The sequence below is a fragment of the Antedon mediterranea genome, chromosome 2 (assembly GCF_964355755.1).
Source record: "Antedon mediterranea chromosome 2, ecAntMedi1.1, whole genome shotgun sequence".
Lineage (NCBI taxonomy): Eukaryota > Metazoa > Echinodermata > Crinoidea > Comatulida > Antedonidae > Antedon > Antedon mediterranea.
In genome coordinates, this window is record NC_092671.1 from 6,891,407 (window position 1) to 6,912,518 (window position 21,112).

General features: G+C 31.7%; 2 protein-coding genes across 2 annotated transcripts; both read right to left on the bottom strand.

Annotated features, from left to right (window-relative positions):
* Positions 1-28: 28 nt before the first annotated feature.
* Positions 29-14,629, bottom strand: LOC140039228 (disintegrin and metalloproteinase domain-containing protein 10-like). Its single transcript, XM_072084828.1, has 11 exons — positions 14,470-14,629; positions 12,144-12,276; positions 10,987-11,105; positions 7,684-7,952; positions 7,242-7,330; positions 6,752-6,875; positions 5,779-6,102; positions 5,022-5,202; positions 4,246-4,532; positions 3,402-3,842; positions 29-2,794 (listed from the first exon to the last, which is right to left on the bottom strand). Exons 1-11 carry the CDS (start codon positions 14,531-14,533, stop codon positions 2,543-2,545), a joined length of 2,283 nt encoding a protein of 760 aa, XP_071940929.1. The 5' UTR covers positions 14,534-14,629; the 3' UTR covers positions 29-2,542.
* A 209-nt stretch (positions 14,630-14,838) lies between these two features.
* On the bottom strand, positions 14,839-20,948 carry LOC140039552 (all trans-polyprenyl-diphosphate synthase PDSS1-like). The gene is made up of 9 exons (XM_072085162.1): positions 20,792-20,948; positions 20,253-20,341; positions 19,518-19,614; positions 18,931-19,067; positions 18,399-18,655; positions 18,158-18,267; positions 17,597-17,791; positions 17,263-17,343; positions 14,839-16,247 (listed from the first exon to the last, which is right to left on the bottom strand). The coding sequence occupies exons 1-9, from the start codon at positions 20,939-20,941 to the stop codon at positions 16,107-16,109; spliced, it is 1,257 nt and encodes a 418-aa protein (XP_071941263.1). The 5' UTR covers positions 20,942-20,948; the 3' UTR covers positions 14,839-16,106.
* Between the last annotated feature and the right edge of the window lie 164 nt (positions 20,949-21,112).

Consider the following 21,112-nt stretch of genomic DNA (forward strand, 5'->3'; position numbering starts at 1 on the left):
ATGACATAACTGGTTACTATGGATCTATAATATATGGCTATATATTGAAATATTATTGCATATTGAATTTAGAAAGGTCAAATTTTGGTGAATGAGTTTCGAAACTAACCCAAATTCGATCCTATTATATTTTTTGACATAACTCGTTGCTATGGCTTCATAAGTCGTTGCTATGGCTTCATAAGTCGATGATAATATATGGCAACATAATAAGATAATTGTTTTATAATTTTAATGTTTGACTCTTTTTTCTTGCATGAAGATTGCATAAATAGATTTTCAAAAATCGGGTATGGTTATAATTACATCTGAACTGTTAGCATAGTAGTAATCATCATTAAGCTATTGTGTTTATAAATTATCTTTGATGAAGACATCACTATGTGTACGAAAAAAAAGCTTCTGGGAAAGATAATGGCATTGTGGGAAAAAATTGTCTTCCTGGTGTATCCGAGGTGTGAACTAAAACAGCAAGAAAGTTTGTATGTATGTAGTACTAATTCAATAATAATTGAATTTTAAAAAGGTCATATTTTTGGGAAAATGCCCAAAATTAGACTACTAGTATAGTCAGGGAAGAATTCCCTTGCAACAGAACGTAAATAAATACATTGCTTAAACACAGAATTTAAAATAATAAATCCTTATTATTGAAATACAGGTACTGTATATAAACAGTTCTATTACAATCCAACCTCTTGAATAAATATATATATTCAGCCTGATTAACATATTCAACATCTAACACGGATTTAAGTATCAAAATAAAAAAAAACCTAATAACTACAGTTATTGTAAGTACTGAAATGATATGTTCTGTGAAAGTAGAAGTAGGTAACGTAATTATAAAAACATGTATAAATAATAACACTAAATTTTTATCATTATTATAAGAATAATTTACATTTCAGGATTGAATTATGTTTGTGTATGTAAAGTCGCCATATTTTAAGGTATGAAAAACAATTCAATTTAGTTATACAGTAGCAAACTAGTTTTTATACCTTTTCAAAAACTGATGCACACACATAAAGTTATTTTAAATAAAAGTATATTACAGTGTAGTAGTATTACTGTAAACACACAAAAGCTCTCACAAATAAATATTAGAAATGAAATAATTGATATAATTAAGAATATCTACAAAATATTTATTAAAAAAAAACCTTAGTTTTAGAGAATATGTTACCTATAAAATATTTATCTTTGGATAGCAACAATGGACACATGCAAGTCGAACCCGGACAGAAGTTTGATACTATACCACTATATATTTACTACAATGAATCCCTGTATATGTACTGTCGAAATTATCTCACACAAGCTGCATAGATTGTCAACATTTCTATTCATCATTTTATAAAATTGAAAGACTGAAAATAATAATTAAAAAAATTGAGAACACAATATCAAAATTATCATTTTTTAAATATATATTAACTATGAAAAATGCAATCTTTTTTATTCTAATCTTATGATTAGATGAATAAAAAATAAAATTCTTGTCATGCATTTTTTTTATTTTATTCTTACTGTACATTCTTACTTCTACATTGCATGCTTAGTCAGTCTCTTTCTGGCACACGGTCCAACAATATCTTTCAATATTATATACATATTTTTAAAACAATATTTATGTTGTCAAGGTTACTAGTAATTGTACATTTTAAGTTATTGCCACAATTATTATAATGTGATTACCAATGTACGGCCATTTATAGAAAATATATGACTACATATTACTGTAATTTGCCAAAAATGATATATAGAAAATACATGACTATGTTTTTGCAAATTTTTATTCTAAAAATGTCTGACTATAAAAGGCACCGTAATCACATATTTATATTTTATTTATTTTATGTTACCTGAACAGTTGACTACCCCAATGCTAGTTTACCATTTAAAGTGCATTCTGAGAGAGTTTACTGTATACTGTAAGCTACTGTTTTATTTTCGAAACAAATGTACACATTCTGTTGAAAATCTACTTAAAAACTAATAACCTACCTAATAAAATGAATTCCTAAGATGAAAACATTATTCAGTTATCCATAAACATTCATAATATGTAAAGGCTCTTATTTTAATTAAATTGACTTTTTTATAACACCATTTTAAACTTTTCCCTGTATTCCTGCAGTATTACCAGGCATAACAAATAAATAATGCTTTTCTTCGTTACTACAGGGGGCTTGAAAATAATACATATTTTCATTATTTTTTTTCTCCCCATTGACACAACCCCTTTTCCCACCTTAAAACAAAAACGAATTTCAAATATAACTCTTTTTCGCCACAAAAAATAGAATTCACAGAGTGCAGTGAGAGGTTAATAAGGAATATACTATAAAAAGATGTAAAACAGTATACAAGTCATAGGCCACAAGATTGAAGCACACACTTTTGTATGAAAAAAATAACTATTCAAAAATGGATTGTACCCCTCATTTACCAATTAGCACAATGGCCTTTAGCTCTAAAAAAAATTACTGTTGCTATAAAGCCAAGTTTTTCTTAAAATAACACATTGATTGATAGTCTAAAACCGTGTAGCTTTGTCTTCAGCTTGGTCAGGGTGCTGGTCAGTGCCAACAGGGTGTCGGCCTGGCATCTGGCTTCCTCTGTACTTGCGATTAGTAAACTTGACTGCCATACTGCTTCTTTGCTTATTTTGCTCTTTTTCACGTTTATGAGGATTATGGGTAGGTATGACTCGTTGACAGAAGAACACAGTTGCTACCATGAAGATGACTAACACTATTATACCGATGAGTACCACATACCATTGGTCCTGCAAGAAAAATAATTAAATTACAGTATTCACCTTAATTTACCAATATGGTACATATCTTCCCTTATTTGGAATACATTATTTACATATATTGATGATGTCACAAAAGCTTATACTGTAAGTTATTTTGAACTTGAACTTTATTATTGTAATTCATTATATAAATAAATTAAAATAATAATAATAAGACATCCTCTGTTGCTCACTGCATTTTGCAAAATATTTTGTTCTGTTTCTGAGAGGTTAATTTATTGTTTTAATTCTTGATTTCAAAGAGCAGATTAGCAATCAATATTATACCATTGCTCTATGTATACAATCTACTGTTTGTTACATATATTTCAATGGTAATTTACAACCTGTAATATGATATATGTAAAGAGATATTTCTGGTGGTTAAACCATGGAGTTAAACAGACATCTACAGAGCATCATAGAGCTTTACACTATCAAACCAGTTTGACAAAAAAGGTGTAATGTGTTAAAAAAAGGAGTGATATGCCTAAATATGGTATGACATCATCATATCCATATATGGGCACATCACATTTTTTGTCACATAAAGTTTGATAGTGTAGATAGAGCCTAACAGTATTTTAATGCCTACCTGTAACCATGTGCCAATCGCATCAATAACAGAATCTTCATCGCTGAAAAATATACGTTTGATGATACTAGCCAACGGACCATCCTCGTCAACATTCTGACACTCGTTGAATACGTCACAATATCCACGGAAGTTTCCGTCCTTGTTATTGCATGCAGATCCAATCGGCATGTAGATGACATTGTTGTACTTGTCTAGGATGTTGATGTCGCTGGCAGGAACGCAAGTCGCTGGTTTGCCAACGTTCTGACAGCAGACTTGACATAACTCCGAGGAAGGCGTGTTAGCGGTCACCTCGCATAAGCATGGGTCAAGATGGCCAAAGGCATTGCATATGGAACCGCTGCATGTTCCACTACTACAGACCATGGTACCATTGTTACATTTTGTGTTGTCGGCAGTTTTTGAGGCCGAAGGACATTTTACATTACCAGATGTAAATAAAAGTCAAGGTAAATAAGAAATAAGACATTTTATGGAGAATCCCACTGTTTTGAATAGTTTACCAAGTTCTTTAAATACATTTTACAGAGAACGGCTTAATGTCATATCCAAAGGACGTGGCAATGAGAGAAAATCATTTAAAGCAAAATACAATGCTACAATGGCACAATGGAATTATAGCCTTTCTGTACACACTGAGCCAACATTCAGCTTGGTGGCCTGGAGAAAATTTTTGGGCTTTCTTTCAGACACTGCTTTCACACACATGGTTTGTACTTTATCTAGAATAAGTTGGCATGAATGGTTTTATTCTTAAACACTACACACATTTTTTGTTTATCCAGGCATCCGACCAGAATTTGAGCCCAGTGTGAACACAGATTAAGTGCTATATTTATACATAATGAATAACTGTAAAAGGATATCTACATGTTGACTGCTGCCTGCATTCAGTTTGCGGACTACAAACGTAATTATTGGAGCGATATTGACACATATTATTGCAGCACGGCCCTTGAGACGGACTGCAAACTCCCATTTGCAACTTGCATGAGTTTTGATTGTTATGCTGCTCGTTTTGAGGAACACAACACTGCTCGTTGCAGTCGTTATTTTCTTGATAGCCACAGTCACATTGTTCTCCCGCTTCAATGATTTTATTACCGCAAAGTGATACCTGAGACATAGCTGTATCAAGAGAAAAAATGAATGTATTTTCATTAGGGTAATTTGTTTAAAGCTCTATCTACACTATCAAACTTTATGTGATGTACCCATGGACATGATGATTTCATATCACTACCATATTTGAGCATATCACTACCATATTTGGGCACATCACACATTTTTTTGTCAAACTAGTTTGAAAGTGTAGACATAGCTTAACAAGTCTCTATTTTTCATGCAAAGTAAGTGCTTTTTCGATCCAGAGATGAGAACTGTAAAGCCAGTAAACTAGAAACAAATATTTCATATGATACATTTGTTGGCAAATGCATGCACTGTTCATTTGGTCAAATCTCCTTTTTATCACTAAAGTTCCCAAACAAAGTAGTGTTATGACATCATCACATTTTTTGTCACATAAAGTTTTAATGGTGTAGACAGAGCTTAAAGGGCATATCCAGATATATCTTCATGTCCTACAAGCCAGTCAATATTTGTATAATAACTTACTCTTGAAACAATTTGTTTTGCCATTGCTTTCTTTAAATACAGCATTTAGAACTAGTGAGATATTACCCACTGAACATGGTGAGAACCTGTCATTATTTGGTTGGTCAGCGTTTGAAGAATACGCATACATCAAATAGTTACCATTAGGCATTCCTGGTAAACATTCCTGCCTGGCATCATGCTACAAAAAAATATAAATCAATAACCAATCAATTAATATAAATCAATAACCAATCAATTAATACAAATCAATAACCAATACATACAAATCAATAACCAATAAATACAAATCAATAACCAATCAATACAAATCAATAACCAATAAATAATTAATCAATAACCAATCAATACAAATCAATAACCAGTCAATACAAATCAAAAACCAATGAATTAATATAAATCAATAACCAATCAATTACAGATTAAACATTAAAGCAGTTAGTAGTGTTTTGATGTCTTTTTCTCTTTATAATGAATAACATAACTTTTAGTAGTATACTTCATTTATGTCAAGCAAACATCAAAATGGGTGCGTCCATTGTAAGCGATCTTTTAATACTAGCATGGTATTTAATCTTACATTTTTGCACAAAAATAACTACTTAGTAAGATCTATTTCTAGTTTACAGTGAGGTGAATTCGTAGCAATACAATGTTTTTTCTACAGTAGGAAGGGATTGACTTTGGTAAAATCCCCTTTTTACTGAAATTGTAACAATAACATTATTCAGAATACAAACTATACAATCAAACTCACAGGTGATCCAAAACTATGGCCAACCTCATGCGCAAAGGTCAAACTGGAGATTCGGGACGGAACATTAGCTCCGTAGTTATTTTCTGTTACAATACCGGTATTCAATGATTTTCCACTTCGGTATCGATCACATATTCCACCACTTGTTCCACTACTGGGACTCGCAATCCATGCTAAGCCGAGTACGCCATTGCTAAAATCACGATTGGCAAAGGTGTAGGAAAGGCAATATTTATTGTGGTTTTCACTAGAAGCCAAATCTAAAAATCTCTCAACTCCTATGTATTCTTCTGAAAAAACATTTCCATCAGGACTGGAGAAAACCTGTAATATTAAAAATTGATTGTAAAGCTCTGTCTACACTATTAAACTAGTTTGACCAAAAAAGTGTGATGTGCACAAATATGGTAGTGAGTGATATACCCAAATATGGTAGTGATATGACACTATCATGTCCATATATGGAAACATCACATTTTGTTGTCACATAAAGTTTAATAGACTAGTGTAGACAGAACTTCATATCAACCAGCATAAATCGAAATACAAGTGTACTTCTAACTAGGGCTCGTGATAATAATGCTCTCTCTTTTTTTTTCTTCACATATTTTATTATCATATGTCATTATTTTCTAAATAAATTTTAAAAACTGAAATTAACTTAAAACTGTTTTAACCTAGATAAAGTATTGGTGGTAATATTTGGTTAATGAATTATTCGAAGCTGAATGGCAATTGTACTAACATTACAAATACGTATACTTTATAGATAATAAACATGAACTTCTCAATCTAATCAATTTTAATTCAAGTTTTGAATTATTTTCATTAAGTCAGGTTGGATGTCAATTTCAGAGAATGTATTATCTTCGTCACAGCCTTGTGTACACAGTACGTACGGTAAAAGCCTTCCTGGCCAGGTTAACTCACAAGTGCAAAGCAAAACATATAGCAATAAACATCTTATTCTTACTTTGATTCTGGCAACAGCTAATTGGATGCCGGTGTAACTTCCAAAGGTGGTCATTCTAAAGATGACGTTAGCAGCCTCAACATGTTCTGATATGGCTGCTACTACAGCTTGCGTTGAACCATACCTAGAAAAAATGGCAATGGGGATGAAGAAACAGACGTAGAAGCAAAATTTGGGTCAATTATGATGTCTTAAGTGCATGAGAACAAAACAATACACATGGTACTCAAAGTTAGTGTGGTCTTATCAAGTTCATTCTCAATTATCAGACTATCTTGTGGAGCTGTGGTTTGGTGGCTATAATGCTTGGCTACCAATCCAAGGGTCCTGGGTTCAAGCCCTGTCAGTGACAATTTATAACTCCACTCTCAAAGACTTGTAATAAGACTTTGTTTATGTTGTGTATATGTTTGTCTTGTAAACAGCCTAAATATATAGATATGATAGTGCAATTTTAATTTAACATTATGTTAACCATTGTTTAACTTACTTGTTATAATATGTATGATCAGCTTTGATATATAAGGAACATGTTCTTCTATTAGACTGTCGTCTGACTCTTCTTGACTTTTCCTCATTCTTTAATTGCAAAAAAATAAATTATCAAAATTATATAATAAGTTAATATTAGGTAAGTATGTCTTTGTTAATCAAAACTACAATACTTCCAGGTTTCTATGGAAATTATAAACAGTTTTGTACATTGTTTTTGTGCTTTCAACATTCAACAAGAGGAAAATCTCTATTGAAAAAAAGAGAAGCAATTATTATACACATAAAGCTCTGTCTACACTATCAAATGTTATGTAACAAAATGTGATGTGCCCATATCACTACCATATGTGTGCATATCACTGTCATATTTGGGCACATCACATTTTTTTTGTCAAACTAGTTTGATAGTGTAAACTGAGCTTTAGTGAAAACTTTACCTCAACTGTCTCGCTTGATGTCTCATCATCAACTGGAATCTTCAATTTCTGCTTCATACGTTCATATACCTCATGACCAAGTCCACATTTTTCGCCTTTTGTATCTTTAACATGTTTATCCATGTAGACTACAGAGTGGAAATCTACCTCGTTAGGCTTGAAATATCGCTCAGCTGGTTCAACATAATACACACTGCCATTGCTAATAACCTGACCCTGAAAGCGACCATCTAGAACTGAGCCATATACGTGGGATGAGTATCGTTCATCTAATAAAAAAAGAATGTGATAGTTAATAATCACTAATCATATATATGGGATTGTTGCAATGAATTATGGGAATATTACAATGCATTATGGGAACAGTGCAATGAATCATGAGCTGACCAAATATGTGATAGTTATTACTCATTAATTATTAAATATATGGGATTATTGCAATGATTAAGGGGAACAATGTAATGAATTATGGGGTGACCAAATGTGAAAGTTAATCCTCACTAATTAAATGTATATGGGATTATTGCAATGAATTATGGGAAGAATCGTGGAAGAATGCAATGAATTATGGGAAGAATGCAATGAATCATGGGGTGTGCAAATAATCATTTAAAATGGACCTGAAATGGATTTTCGATTTTTTTCATTTTAGAATGATGTTTTGGGGGCTATTAGGTGTTGTTAGAATGTATATTGTTACAAAATATAAATTGGCCCTTTTGGGGAAAGCCCCATTTGAAAATCAAAAAAATTCGCGGGTGACGTCACTTTGCGAATATATTCCTATCCCTCCAATGGACAATTTGCAGTTTTTTGGCTATAACTCTTGAAATCTATGGAGTATTTTCTAAAAAATGCTTGTGCATTTGCAGAAACGTATTTAGAATTTTTTTAGATAAAATTAGTACCGTATAAACGGTTATTCATCGAGTAAATGACGATTTAAAATCTTAAAATCAACGGTTTTTTTCTGGCAATACCGAAGTTGGCCTGGCAACGTTGTCCGGGATACAGCTCCGTGCGCAATGATGCGTATCCATATTTTCCGTTCGTGTATTTTGTATATCGTTCGTAATTTATACTGCTAAAATGTGTTAGTTTCTTTAGTTTTTAGTTTAGCAGAATTAAATTAGTAATATGAGATGATAATTTATTTGTCACGAATCAGGCAGTTCGAAAACGAATTTTATTCATATTTTACTTTGGCTTGACAATGAGCGCAGCAAGTTGTTGATATCGCTTTGGTCCTTGGATGCACATGAAACAGAGCCTCGCCGCATGATGTGGGTGGTGGATCGACTCCGCGCGCTGGATTGGGGGCCTAGGCCTAGTAAAGGTTTGGGAGGTAGGCCTTCTAAATTCGGGTTTTATAACAAACGAAGTACATTTTAGGGACCTATATTTCAACAACATTAGATATTGAATAAATTAGTATTAGTGTCAACGCTTAGCGTATCTTTCCAGGCCGTCGACCCGGCCGTCGATCATTCACTGACTATCGGGCGGCATACACGCTCTCGATATCATCGTGTGTATATGTGACGTCGTGAATATAGAGGCTTCCGACGGCCGTTGAAATAGAATATTGCAATGGCGTGAGTAATTTTCGCTAATTTACCATGGTATCTTAAAATTTCGTTTTTACTCAAAATACTATACATTTTGTTTTTATTTGTATGGGTTTGTGTTAATTTGATACATTTAAATAACATGTGTGAATTTCTTGAAAATCGAAATTCCATTTCAGGTCCATTTTAATATACTGTAATCATCATTTTAAGTATTATGCAACTGTTGCTAAATGCAACAGTTGATGTATTGTCCCTTGAAACACAAAAAAATGAAGGTCAAAATATTCTAAATTTAAAGTGGCCATATCAAAGTAATATTAAAGTTATTCACTTTAAGTCGAAAATTCGAGCCAAAAACAACAAGTTTACGTAATTAACAGGTAAATTAGTTTGATTACATTTCATCTGGAAAATTGTCACGAGCAAAAGTAAACAAAGATTTCAATCCATTAGTACGCATTATGCATATGCTAAATTAGGATTGTATACAACTCGTCACGGTTAAGAAGGTATTTTCACACAGATCACGAGTAAGTTTTATGATTATGCATACAGAGTAGCCAAACAAGCGCGTTTCATTATGGGATATGTTTATGGTTTTGATTGAAAACTTTGACTGGAAGTCAAAGTTATTTTTTTAACAAAAAAACGTCTGTATTTCAGTTAAATTATTTTTTTTTTCAAAACATTTTTGGTGATAGTTAATAACTATTATGATACTTCAAAATGACCCACGTTTTTTCGAAATCTTTTATTTTTTATTTTTTTGGAATTAGTCAAAGGGACAATACATCTTTAAATATATGGGATTATTGCAATGATTAAGGGGAACAATGTAATGAATTATGGGGTGACCAAATGTGAAAGTTAATCCTCACTAATTAAATGTATATGGGATTATTGCAATGAATTATGGGAAGAATGCAATGAATTATGGGAAGAATGCAATGAGTCATGGGGTGTGCAAATATAATAATCATTTAATATACTGTAGTGTAATCATCATTTTAAGTATTATGCAACTGTTGCTAAATGTATTAATTAAGCCTAATCTATTAAATATTATGATAAGCTAAATTGGAAACCTTGACAATCTGGTCACAATAAATATATATCCTTGATAAAGAATTACTCTATTGATTTTGTCTTAAGTCTACAGTATGTTGTATATATACCTCAATAGGGTCATGAAACTCAGAGTTACTAGGCCTACTACTACGACTTATCGTAGGGCATGGTTTAATAAAAAGTGGATTTAACTTTAAATAGTTATAGAAATACACTACATTAAGTTTGTTATCCAATTTGTTTGCAATAAACCTTTAAGCTTTAGAAATTCAATGAGCCCATGAATAGAGCTGGACCCCATAACAAAGGCAACCCAACAGACAATGGCACAATTTAAGGCAATGAAAGCTTCAAATACCAACATGGATATCGGTAGGATATCAGTACACAAAGAACTGGTCAGGACATGGGACTATTAGATTTATATCAGTGGTAAATAAATCAATCAAAATTATATATTCCTTTGGTCACTTGGTATATTAATAATGTATAAAAAAGAAATAATGAAATATAAAGTAAATTATTATATTAGTTAGTCTATGTTTATTATCAAAAACAATTATTCAGCTTATAAATATCTTTTTTAAGTGCCAGTAAGTTAGTTAAATAGGACTTTTCCCAAAAGCGCTGTAAAAAAGTTTACATATAAATCAAAAATACTTACCATTTACATAGCCTGTGCAGACATAATAAGGGAAATGTGAGTCTTTCTTCTCAGTTGTATCTACCTCAAATCCTTCAGCAAAGATGGAATTATCTCTCCGTAATCGTATATTAAAATTACTATATAAATAAAAAATCATACATGTTTACCATTATGCTTCTTAATTACTTTATGAATTACATATTTTGTACAGCACTTCATAGCGGCACTTACTGGGGAGGTGGAGGGGGGATACCAATTGGCTGAATGATCCAGGATTTAGAAATAGGGCCTAAAAATGGTGAAATGAAGGGCTGAGCTTAATTTGATGTCCTATCTTTTGCATTACAATTTACGAAATTTAGATTGGGAGTTGGGGGGAGGGGGTCAGAAATTATGTCTTACAGTACTTATCTTTTCTGCCATGAAATTGGGAAGGTGTCGTGTACCAAAGACCAACAGATTTTGCCTATTATTGAACCATATTATAAATTTGTCATCAAATAATTTATTTCTCTTTTTGATTTAAGCATAATAAAAGATACTGATACTATATTTATCTAGTGTATGCCTACTAAGTATGTATGTTTACTGTACTGTATATAACAATGCGGTCCCTGAAGGAGTGGCAATGGGATTCTATATTAGATTTCTTTGAAGACATGCATCACTAGACTTCTATAATATAGTAATAATGCAATAGGGTGTAAAATCTAATCATGCATTGATACTGACAACTGCTGTAATAAAAGCATTAGTGTACATCATAGGGTATAATTTGCAAATTCACTGTTGACGGTACAATAACTTAAAGCTCTACACTATCAAACTTTATGTGACACAAAATGTGATGTGACCATATATGGTAGTGCTATGCTTAAATATGGTAGTGATATGACATCATCATGTCCATATATGGGCACATCACATTTTTTTGACACATAAAGTTTGATAGTGTAGACAAAGCTTAATGGACTATCATACTTGGACGTATCACACCGTTTTTTTGTCAAACCAGTTTGATAGTGTAGACAGAGTATAAACTAATAAATTAAAAAAACACATTGATTGAGGGTGGAAAGAATTTTCTATACTCTTTTGCAAAATTGGAAGATTTACTATAAATGTTTTCAATCTCATAGATAACTGTCTATAAAAACAATCATTTAGTTTCTTACCGGTTAAATGCGCTGAATTTTACGCTAAAAGACTGTCCAACATCTTTAACGGCGCGAGTATGACGTGAATGAATCTCGCTTCTATCATAGCTAAGTTTCTCAAAATCGGATATAAATTCGTTTAACTTTTTATCTGCAAAAAGAAAAAAAATTAATGATTCTTGGCTGGATCTTGATTAAGTATTTCTCAAAATTGAATGAATTAAAATTCAATCTTCAACAAAACATCAAAATGTTAGTGGAGTGACTTTACCATTTGATATCAGGCCTAAGATCACACTTTACTAAGTGGAATAACTAGACAGTAATTTAGAATACTATTATTTTATTGTGTTTGAAGGTTTGCATGGCGAAATCAAATGTGGTACACCACGTTTTTTGTGTTCTGAAAAGAACTGTTGAGTTTCTCAAAGAACTAATTCAGAACTAATATAAGTGGTGTACCGCAAACATTGTATCAACTATTATTTTAATTATAAAAAAAGTTTATTTTGTGATGTTTCTTTATAAAAGCCAAAATGAGCCAATTGTAGCTACATACAGTACTGAATTACATTCATTAACTTCTTATAGGCTATAGACTGTGCCTATGCTACTTTTGTGATTCAATTCAATAAAATGTTATTAATATTATCAAACACTTGTGGGAAATTCATTTAGTAGTGGTATACAAAGATTCATAAAACATTTAAAAAGTACACAAAAAGGCAATCACAATAAAAATCTAAACTATGTTAAAAGATACAGTGAAAAACAATGAGCAGTTTGTCACTACAACCTGGTCGCCACCATTTCTATTAATAGTCAAACAATGAGCCAATTGTAGTTACTGTACTATTGTATATACATTTATTAACTTCTTAGGGACTGTACTGTACTGTGCCTATATGCTACTGCATATATACAGTACATTTCACATAGCCAAGTACTGTAACAAGTAGCACTTGAGTTTCCTCTGATGTCATTGCTTAAATATTTACAGTGAATTGTGTGTGATTGTCAGTGTGCTATTACAAGTACTCAACTTATTTAGTAAACACAGTTGAGTAGGCCTACTCTGAGTGTGATTCAATAAGAATAAATATAATTTAATTAAATTATTTAAGAAATATAAAAATAAAATTGTAATGACAACTATCATGAAACTAATTTTCAAGAACAAAATATTGTAAAATAATAATAAATTTGTTAAATATGATAATAATGACATAACAGCATGAAATGAAAGGAAATTACTTGGCAATTTTAACACATACTGTATGTTTCAAATTTGCATTTTAAAAGGTTCTTTAGGAATTGAAAGTGGATGTTGTATGATTTGTGACGTAAAGCAACCAGCAGTCCAGGATGAGTCACAATCTACACAACGTTCAATAAGCTACAAAAGGAAATTAGCCTAATTAATAAACAGATATAGCAAAATTAGTGGCAAAAATAATAAATATTCATAGTGTTACAAAAGCCTCATTTCTTTGTTGTGATTTGATCAATTTCAATAGGCGGTAATTATTTAATATCTAAATTATTTACTATCTAAATATTTTATGAAAATCTACAGTAATTTACAGTACTACTGTAAGTAATGAATAAATCATGGTTCTATATAAATATTGTAATTACTGTACCTTTATGCTATAATATAATTGACAATGGGTCGAGTATTATATGGATAAAAATATTTAAGATGTATTCCTTATTTTTTTCAGTCATAATTGTTTTCGTTTTTTAAATTGTTAAAAATATATATACTGTACATCGCGCATGGAATGATTTTGTTTTTGCATCTGTGATGATGTGATCATAGAGGTGTATATGCTGGCTACACTATATGCATCCATGGTGTGATAGACTAGATGGTGAAGAAAAAATAGAATAAACATTCATTATTATGCATTATTTTTTATAAAATCGTCAAACATTGCTGGGAATATGTCATACATGTACTGTTTGATCTTGAGGAAGGTAAATAAAGTTTTTTTTTATTAATTTTGTAGTCCATGATAAACTTAAATATACAGTTTAAACATTACAATTTTACAAACAAATTGCACTGTACAAAATTAATAATAAATATCCATCATTAATAATATTCTTTTTACAACAAGCTAATTATTACTATACTTTCAGGCAACCGTAGGCCTACTACTTGGCCAAACAAACCCAAATTTTATTTAGCTAAGGGTTAAAAATGTGACTAATCACCGGTTAGCTACTGAACGACAAGCTAAGTATATACTCAGCTGTGTGGGTGGCTAGTCTTTTGACAGTACAGTCCCTTGTTGAAAAAACGCGTCGGGCGTCTACACAACAAAGCATTCGAACTTACCGCTAGGAATACCAATTGATGTCGGTATTAAACACAAGAGTACTAATAACTCTGATAAGAACATGATTTGTTTAGTTTCCAGGGGACTTTTTGTAGGGTTTATCAGCAGGCAGACTTTAGACCCCGTTGTATGTATGCCTGAATATGAATTTCCAATACAAATCGATGTGTCATCAAAGACACTGTATGCAACAACAACTGTTGCTCTTGTGTTTTTGTAAGTGCACGCCCAGCATCTCAACTGAGGGCGCTATTATGCTTTCCTTTAAAATCAAAGGGAAAAGGGGGATGTGGGGCAGAGGGAGGCAATATATGTATCAAATTGACAGTCAAACCACAAATTATATATTGAGCTATTTATTAAATATTGTTCAAAAACACTGTACACATATTATGGTACATAAGAGAAGCCAACGGCTGAAACAGTTCTGCCGTACCATACATTTCCTAAATGATTTTTAATTAAAATAAAAAGGTTAAGTTGCCTTAACAAAATAAAATTTAAAAAACATTGCTGATTATTCAAAATAAGTAGGAGTATTTAGAAACAAATCTCATTGTGGATACAAAATATAAGTCATCATAAATTTTAAAAAGATGCAATTGTTTTTCTTGTAAGAAATCAATTTTTTTTACCTAAATCTCAGCATTAGTATTTTAATAGAAATGCAGATGATTAGCATTACAGTCAACTACTCCCTAACCAAACTCAAAGGTGTTGATTTCTTACTACAGCTTAAAATAGTAATTGATCAATGAGGGCCTGCTTATAGGCTATTTCTTACATTTAAACTTGTGAATGTGAAAATTAAACAACTTAAATACTGTATATAGAATTAGTATTTACTTACAAAATATATTTGATTTATTGATTTGATATAAAAACATTTAATTAATTTTATGCTAAAAACTTAATTCTAAATGAAGGATTTTGTTAATGAGGAAGATCAAACAAAAAAATGAACACAAATTTAAATAAGCATCCATAACTAGACAGTGACTGGACTTCCTAACTTTGTATGGCCTGTACTATATGCAAACATGTTTAGTTGCTTAAGTTTCTGGTGTTGATATCAATTTTTGAACATTGTATATAATATTGATAAATAATTCTATGTAGTTAAGTTCTTCGTGGGCCCCAGACATCTCATGTTATGGTGAATCTGTTGCTTTTGGGGTCTCTGGACTTGATGTCGAATGATTATGAAATTAAATACTGTAATTACTTGATCACACATGTTACATGTTCTAACACTTTATTAGTTAGTGAATAACACTACAGCATATCTACAGTCTATCAAAAACAATTTTTATAAGCACATTCAAAATAAAATAAATTTTTTGGGAAATTTGACAGTATCCCTCCAATAAAAGACTCTTGGCACATTTCAATTTAAAGATGTCAGCTTGGTTTTTGTTTTTAATTGAAAATCGTAATTATTTTAAAGTGTGACAATTATTGCAATTTTTGGCACCTTTAAATAAGTATGTCACATTATGTTGGTTTAAATAATCACAATTATTTTACTGTAATTCTAATTATTCAGACATGTAAATTTAAAGTCTTCAATTGGAGGGTACTCATTGTGAGGTAGACCTCATATAATTGCATTATTAAAATATATTGATATAAAATGTTATTTTAATCGACTAATTACATATTTTGCTAGACTAATCAAGGCAGCTTGTTCTGGAGATGATTTTAATTGTTTTATTTGTCTTACAGCTTCATCACAGTGCCGTTGGGCTAGAAACCTTGTCTGCTCTATTCCATCACTCTGTAAAGAATAACATTTATTATATAAGTAATAACTTATATGGTTTAATCTATAGTAACTTAATGGTTTGACCTATACCAGTAATAACTTTTTTTTTTTTTTTTTTTTTTTTTTTTTTTTTTTCATTTTTTTTTATTCATTTCAAAAAATACAACCATAATACCAGTAATTTGGCGTTCCATAAAAAATAACGTTTTTCTGGTGGCGGCTCAACTTGACGGCGGCTCAACTTGGCCTAATCCAAGGCTAGTAGTAGAGGCCCTAGGTAGGCCTAGTAGGCTAGGCTGGATAACTAGACTATAGCCGGCCTAGCTAGAGCCATAGTTAAGCCGGGTCCTAAATAAAAGTCTAGGGTCTACTACTACTACGCGGTTTACGGTTTTCAGTCGCATCTAGGTCTAGCTAGACCTAGCCTAATTTTATTTTGGTCGCGATAAAATCAACTTCCGGCATTTTGTATGGGGTGCTGGTCAACCCGTACGGGTCCTCCTGAATACCAAGACCGGTCAATCTAATTACCGAAAACAACGGAAAACAACCATAAATGACCGAAAACAACTGAAAACAAACCGAAAACAAAATAAAAAAATCTAAATACCGAAAACAAATTTGTATAACATTTTTTTGTAAATGTCACCCTCTACTGATGGGTGTTTCTAAAGCTAATAGACCATGCAGGAGAGAAGACCGCACGTGCAAAGCCAAGGAAGACCCTACGAAATTGTAGTGTGCACAAAACAACTAAAAATCGTACAGACTTGATGATTACACCGTACATTTACTTATAAATAGAATCTATAAACGTGTTTAGTCTTTCGATTTAAAAAAAATTGGGTACAAGTTGGTATGGTTACGGGTTGACCTGTATCCTTTTGTATGGCGGGCCACTAGGGCCTAGGCGGCATATCACTGTTTCGGCCACACACACAAGATTTCTATATCAGTAATAACTTGGTATATACCAAACCATTGTGATTTTTACCATGCAGTTAATATGAAAATAATTTTCCCTTACCTTTTGGACAGCTGATCTAGCTTTTTCAACATCACCCTTTTCTTTAAAACGTCTCATAATCATATCATCAAGTTCAGGAAACTACAAAAATAAATGGTCATTAATATTTAATCCAAGTAGAAGGAATATACCAAACATTTGTGCAGTTTTGTGTTTTCAATCACACATTTTTCAAGACAAAACATATTCTGACTGGATCTTGAACTTATTGTGCATGGGGTAGTTGTTGAGATATGCTGTTTTGAATAGCAGGTCAAACCATCACTGAAACTTTTTACCATGTTAATGTGAAATCTCATAATAAAAATGTACAGTGTGGCTGTGTATCATTTACCTTGTCAGCAGCAAACAGAACAGGTGCTGTTGCTAGGCCTAACTTTAAATCAGCTGTCGTTGGCTTCCCAAATGTCACACTGGAAGATTCAAAATCGAGGACGTCATCTATCAGCTGGAAAGCCATGCCTATATTACGTCCAAAGCTGTAGGCTACATCGCAAACTTCAGGAGGGTTATCCCCAAGAATAGCAGCCTAGAAATAATAATGATATTTTCATTTTTTTGTTAATGTTTTCCTTTTTCCCAATAGTAATTCCTCCATTGTATGTAGTAATTAAAATACATAGGTTTACTGCATAGCATTGTTTATGTTATAAAACATAACAAGCAAAACATTTTTTTTCTAAATCAGACTACCTTTGTTGAGCATGCCCAATTTTAACAAATGATCTAATATTTGTTTAAAAAAAACAAAAAGTTTCTGGTAGGATTTAAACCAAACTCAATCTAATACACGATCATAACAAATTTTATTCAAACATAATTTTACTGTAGGGCTGTATATAAATCATAAATAAACAAAGATTATTTATAGGAAAATGTTGAGAATAATACTCACTGCTTTGCAGCTGTTTGCTATTAAACTGGCCGTTTTCTTGTAAGTTTTTAAGAGGTAGTGATGAAAACGTTCATTCTTGTCTTCTTTAGAACCAAGTTGCATAAACTCACCTGCAAACAAAAATGCAGTGGAACCAGGGAGAAACATATTTGGAAACTTGCTATATTAAGCTAATTCAACTTTTTTAATGTAAGAAAAGAGGTGACTGAAAAATACTGTCTGTGAATAAGACTCATCTTACCTCGAACCAAGTCTTCAATGACTTGGCTTAGCACAACTATAACTTCTTCATTTCTAAGCCTAGCTAGTAGACCTGACGCTACCGATAGCACATAATCCCCAGCCAAAATTGCTTTCTTCTCGCCCCAAATCTTACACACGGTAGGCTTGCTTCGTCTAGTAGGTGAGGCATCGATGACATCATCATGAATGAGACTGGCCGTGTGGATCATCTCAGTAATCATGGCTAGTCTGTATTGCGAGTCTAAAATTGTTTTCCTAAGATAAAATAATCATTTCAATATTATTCAATCAAGTACAAAAACAATATAAATAAATGAGAAAGCTTATCTTTCAATATGCCCTCTATTGACATATACCATACAAGTTTTGAATAAGCCAATGAAAAGCTCTACAAACAGTAGAACCAGGGAAGAAATTAGTGTGTAATTTCACTCTTCCCTGGTAGAACCCATCTTTTGTGACATCCGAATTCTATGGACACTTACTGAAGGTGTCCTTTACTAGTGGGTTCAAGTGTATTGTATCATTACCTATGACCCTGGTTACTCTGACTAGTATTGCATGCTTTTGACATGAGGATTACAAGCATAGGACGAAAGGCCTTGCCCTCTCCATCAAAATGGTACCGTGATATTGTCCTCAATTCATCAACCGGGGTCTTCAATTCCTATAAAAAAGAAACAAAAGTAACATTTGTTTATTAACATTTTATGATTAAAGTCAACTCTCCCAATACCGGACTCGTTGAAAACCAGAAACTCTCCCAATACCAGACTTTTCTTGAAGTTCAAACATAACAGTCCCAAATTCATTTTTACCATTAACAACACATTCAGAAAACCAAACTTTCCAGAAAATCAGACATATTTGGCCAGCCCAAAGGTGTCTGGTATTGGGAGAGTTGACTGTATTTAATAATAAAACAAATATCCAATAAAGAACAGTACATAAAAAAACATACTTATTTTTATCATTGATTTAATGTGCCAAGTGACAACAGCTAAACATTATTTCCACATTGTATAATGGTCAGTACAGCAATATGTGACAACAATACACAGAAATTAATTGAAAACATATGGAGTAGGTAATTAACAATGTATTGTTTATTTCAAACCTTTTGTATATGTGAACATAGCAGTGATAGGTCTTCTTTTGACAGTACATCTATTGTTTCATTAACTGATGGAGAGTTAATACTGGTACAATATCCTCTAGAAACACAAATTTAAAAGCAAAATGTATACAATAATACATAATTTTATTAACAGTTTACTTTCAGTTATAATGAAAATAATAATAAAATTAATGTGTTAACTTTATCTGTAAATAATATATATTAATTAATGTATAACTAATTATATTATTAATGTTCAATTTCAATTAAATTCAATTTTAACACTACACAATTTTTCAATTTGTTTATATCTTATGTATTTTTATTGTTTTACTTTTACATGTTTGATGTACAGTATGGAGAGCCAACCAATCAATAGTGCTTAGCACTCATGTTGTCGTTGTCTTGTATTATATGTTGATTTTTGTGCTTGAATCATGGAGCTAATAATTTTATAGCTCCATGCTTGAATATTGAATAAAATAAAAATAGTGTTATGATTGTAATGACCCTAATAAAAATATTTTGTGTATATAGATCAATTTTTTTGGTGCTACACTACTAGTACTAATGAAAAAAAAAAAAATTCCAGATTGATCACATAAGAAACAATGATTTTTATTTAAAATAATATATTTAATATTTGAGAAAGAGGCTTAATAATATCATATGATAATATTAATAATGCTGGAAACCCCACACATAATCTTTAAAGTAAAATAAAAATTAGTTTACCTCAATTTTGTTCTTAGATTTCCTGAGTTTATTTGAGGTGTAGTATTTGAGGTTGAATGATTACATTTTGATAGAAATGGTTGTTGTTTCTGTTGAGAGAAATAAGATACCGTGAGTTTGAGTTTTAGTAGTATTTAAAAATAATGGACGTTGGACCACTTTCAATCTAGTATAAGTTCAAAGTTTGTCCTCCAGTCTTACTCTTATCTTATTCTTAGTCTTACAAACATTATTAATATTAGGCTAGGCTAGGGCCGTATGTTTAGACTAATTTGATCATTCTTTCATATAAACCTACTTTAAAAAATTGATATCATGCAAGTGTAGGCCAATTCTTATTTTTATTATTTTGATATCTAGCCTATCTGTCAGTCGCTAGTTGTTCTGCAATTGTTTAAAATAAGTCCTAGGCCCGGACTAACTATTTACATATTTTATGTTCGCCTGAGAAACTCCCTTTCATGGGCGACAAAAATACCGGGTTGGAATAAGAAGAGAGCCTAACAATATTTAATTACCATATATAAAGTGTTACTTACCAGCTTATAACATGGTGTGCACTGCCGCAAACAATAAGAACAATGCGTGTTTACTAAATATTTAGGTACATTTGACTGTACTTTCGGAACTAATAAAACTGTCATCAAATTACGAAAACCTCGTACTCTATTAGTTTTCCGTAACCACATGGAAGTCGCCATTTTGAAGGAATTAGAAGAGATATTGCCAGAACAAATAAACATGGGCAAACCACAAAATGAGTTAATTTTCACAAATTTATTATAACATATCTAAATTGTTTACGTTTATGTCAAAATTAATATTACTACCTACTGTATGTATACATTTCATGGTTAAAT